The sequence below is a fragment of the Tachysurus fulvidraco genome, chromosome 7 (genome assembly GCF_022655615.1).
Source record: "Tachysurus fulvidraco isolate hzauxx_2018 chromosome 7, HZAU_PFXX_2.0, whole genome shotgun sequence".
Taxonomy (NCBI): domain Eukaryota; kingdom Metazoa; phylum Chordata; class Actinopteri; order Siluriformes; family Bagridae; genus Tachysurus; species Tachysurus fulvidraco.
In genome coordinates this window covers 26330894-26333393 of record NC_062524.1, presented here as the reverse complement: position 1 = coordinate 26333393, position 2500 = coordinate 26330894, and the positions used below count along the sequence as shown (strand labels likewise).

General features: G+C 30.5%; 1 protein-coding gene across 1 annotated transcript in view; it reads left to right on the top strand.

Annotated features, from left to right (window-relative positions):
• slit2 (slit homolog 2 (Drosophila)) overlaps window positions 1–2500 on the top strand; it is a 50770-nt gene that overhangs the window by 1065 nt on the left and 47205 nt on the right. Inside the window, exons 1-2 of the mRNA XM_047816680.1 lie at window positions 1–9; window positions 1227–1298. The exon at window positions 1–9 is cut by the window's left edge and continues 1065 nt beyond it. Of these exons, the coding sequence (XP_047672636.1) occupies window positions 1–9; window positions 1227–1298 (81 nt within the window). The remainder of the gene's footprint in view (window positions 10–1226; window positions 1299–2500) is intronic.

Genomic DNA, 2500 nt, shown 5'->3' with positions numbered 1-2500 from the left:
CGAGCGACTGTAAGTATTATTATTATTATTATTATTATTATTATTATTATTATTATTACTGTAAGTCTGTTATTACTGTTATCACTGTTATTATTACTGTAAGGCTTCTTATTCTTACCGTTATTAACACTGTTATTATAACTGTTATTATAACTGTAAGGATTATTATTATTATTATTATTATTTTCATTATTATTATTATTATTATTATTATTTATATACCTATTATTTATCCACTATTACTTTATTTTATCTATATTTTACCTAGTAATATTTATTAAATAAAAATAGTTGCTCACTTTATTATTATTATTATTATTATTATTATTATTATTATTATTATTATTATTATTATTATTATTATTATTTAACTACACTTACGTCTTTATGGTTACTTTTTATCACTTTTTATTAGCCAGTATATTACATATTTACATAGTAATGGTCGTAACCGCACTGTCCTCAAATGATGACATCATCCCTAAACTTCTTCCTGTTTTAAGTCATTAGTTATTTATTTAAGTAAAATGTTTTAAAAGGTATAATCATTAATTGTTATTTAGTAAATCTTATCACTGAATTATTTGGTGTTAATTGTTATTAATTTGATTATGCTTTTGTGCGCACAAACACTTATATGATGAACAAAAAGCTTGTATAATAGATTTAAATAGATTTAACTATGTCACACATTGTTTTCAGCATTCCTTTTTTTATTATTTATTTTGGGCTATAATTAATTTGTAAAGACTTAGTATCATTATTGCTGGTTATTGATTCTGTAATAATAAGAACAATATTTTTCACTGGAAATCTCAGTGACCTTTGACCTCTAACATGCCTAGATTCGGTGTAAAAGGTGAGGTGGTGGGGGGGGCAGAGACATAGGTCATGGCAAGAGTTAAAGTGAGCAGTAAGTTACATAAAGAGTTAGCTCCATGTCTCAAATCACATGCAGTTCACTATCTAGTGCACTCCTGTGTTTGTTCTTCACTCTGTAGATTCAGCACCATCATGAATTCCCATGATGCACTGCGACAGGTTAACATCCAAAGCATGTGTTCAGAATCCCCTTATTGCACGACAGGTAATAGGGAGCAAGATAGGATTTGGATCCAAGCTCTAGTCTAATCTAGCTGTAATTCTGTATCAGATAAATGTGTGTTACCCGAATTCCTTTCTGTCTGTGTGTGTGTGTGTGTGTGTGTGTGTGTGTGTGTGTGTAGTGACCTCAACAACAACAACCTGACCAAAATCACGAAGGCCGACTTTGCAGGGCTACGAAATCTCCGAGTGCTGTGAGTACAAGTGAATATCGAACACACACACACATACGCGCACACACAAAATTTTGTGTGCTGATACTGTCATTTATTATTATTATTATTATTATTATTATTATTATTATTATTGTTATTATTAATAATAATAACAATAATAATAACAATAATAATAATAATAATAATAATAATAATAATAATAATGGGAATAATAATAATAATAATAATAATAAGAAGAAGAAGAAGAAGAAGAACAATAATAATAAGAACAATAATAATAATAATATTGATTCTTCTTCTTCTTCTTCTTCTTCTTCTTCTTATTATTATTATTATTATTATTATTATTATTATTCTAATGTTGTATTTTGAGACTCATTCTTTTCTTGTTCTCATGGAGTGGTGTTTTATTCAGAGGAATAAGAGAGCCTTGGAGGACAAAGTTAAAATAGAGAGCCTTGGAGGACAAAGTGTCAAATAGATGGATGCAGATAAATAGGTCTTGTGTGTGTGTATGTGTGTGTGTGTGTGTGTGTGTGTGTGTGTGTGTGTGTGTGTGTGTGTGTGTGTGTGTGTGTGTGTGTGTGTGTGTGTATTTGCAGGGATGATAATAAAGACAGTGTCCTTATGCCGTAGTCCAAATGACTATTTATGTCAGGTGCACAAGCATGTTGCCTATCTAGGTGCCCTTCTCCAAGTGTAGAGTCAAATCATAACAATAAAGTCTGTTTAACTCTATACTGGAAAAGAGAAATAGACAGAGAGAGAGAGATAAACTGAAAGTAAGATAAAATATGAGTAAGAGAAACTAAGGAATTATAAGGTGTATGTGAGAGAGAGAGAGGGAGAGAGAGAAGAAAAAATGAAAAAATGAAACCGAGTAAGAAGAGACAAAATTCAAAGAGAGAGCAACAGATGAAAAAAAAGACAAACAGGAGCGTAAGAGACAGATGCAGATAGACAGAACAGAGAAATAGGCAGCACGGTCACTGAATTAGAGAACGAGAAAAGAGAGAGAATTAAATAAAAAAAAAGACAGAATGCGTAGAGAGGAAAATAGAGAGGTAGAGAGAAACACTGGAAAAGAGAGACAGGTGCAGGCAGAGAGAAAAATAAGAGAGGAGAGAAAAATAAAAAAATATAAAAGAGGCAGACAGATAAAATGGAGAGAAAATATAAAAAAGGAAAGTATGAAAAAGTAGAGAGCAGAAAGAAAAAAC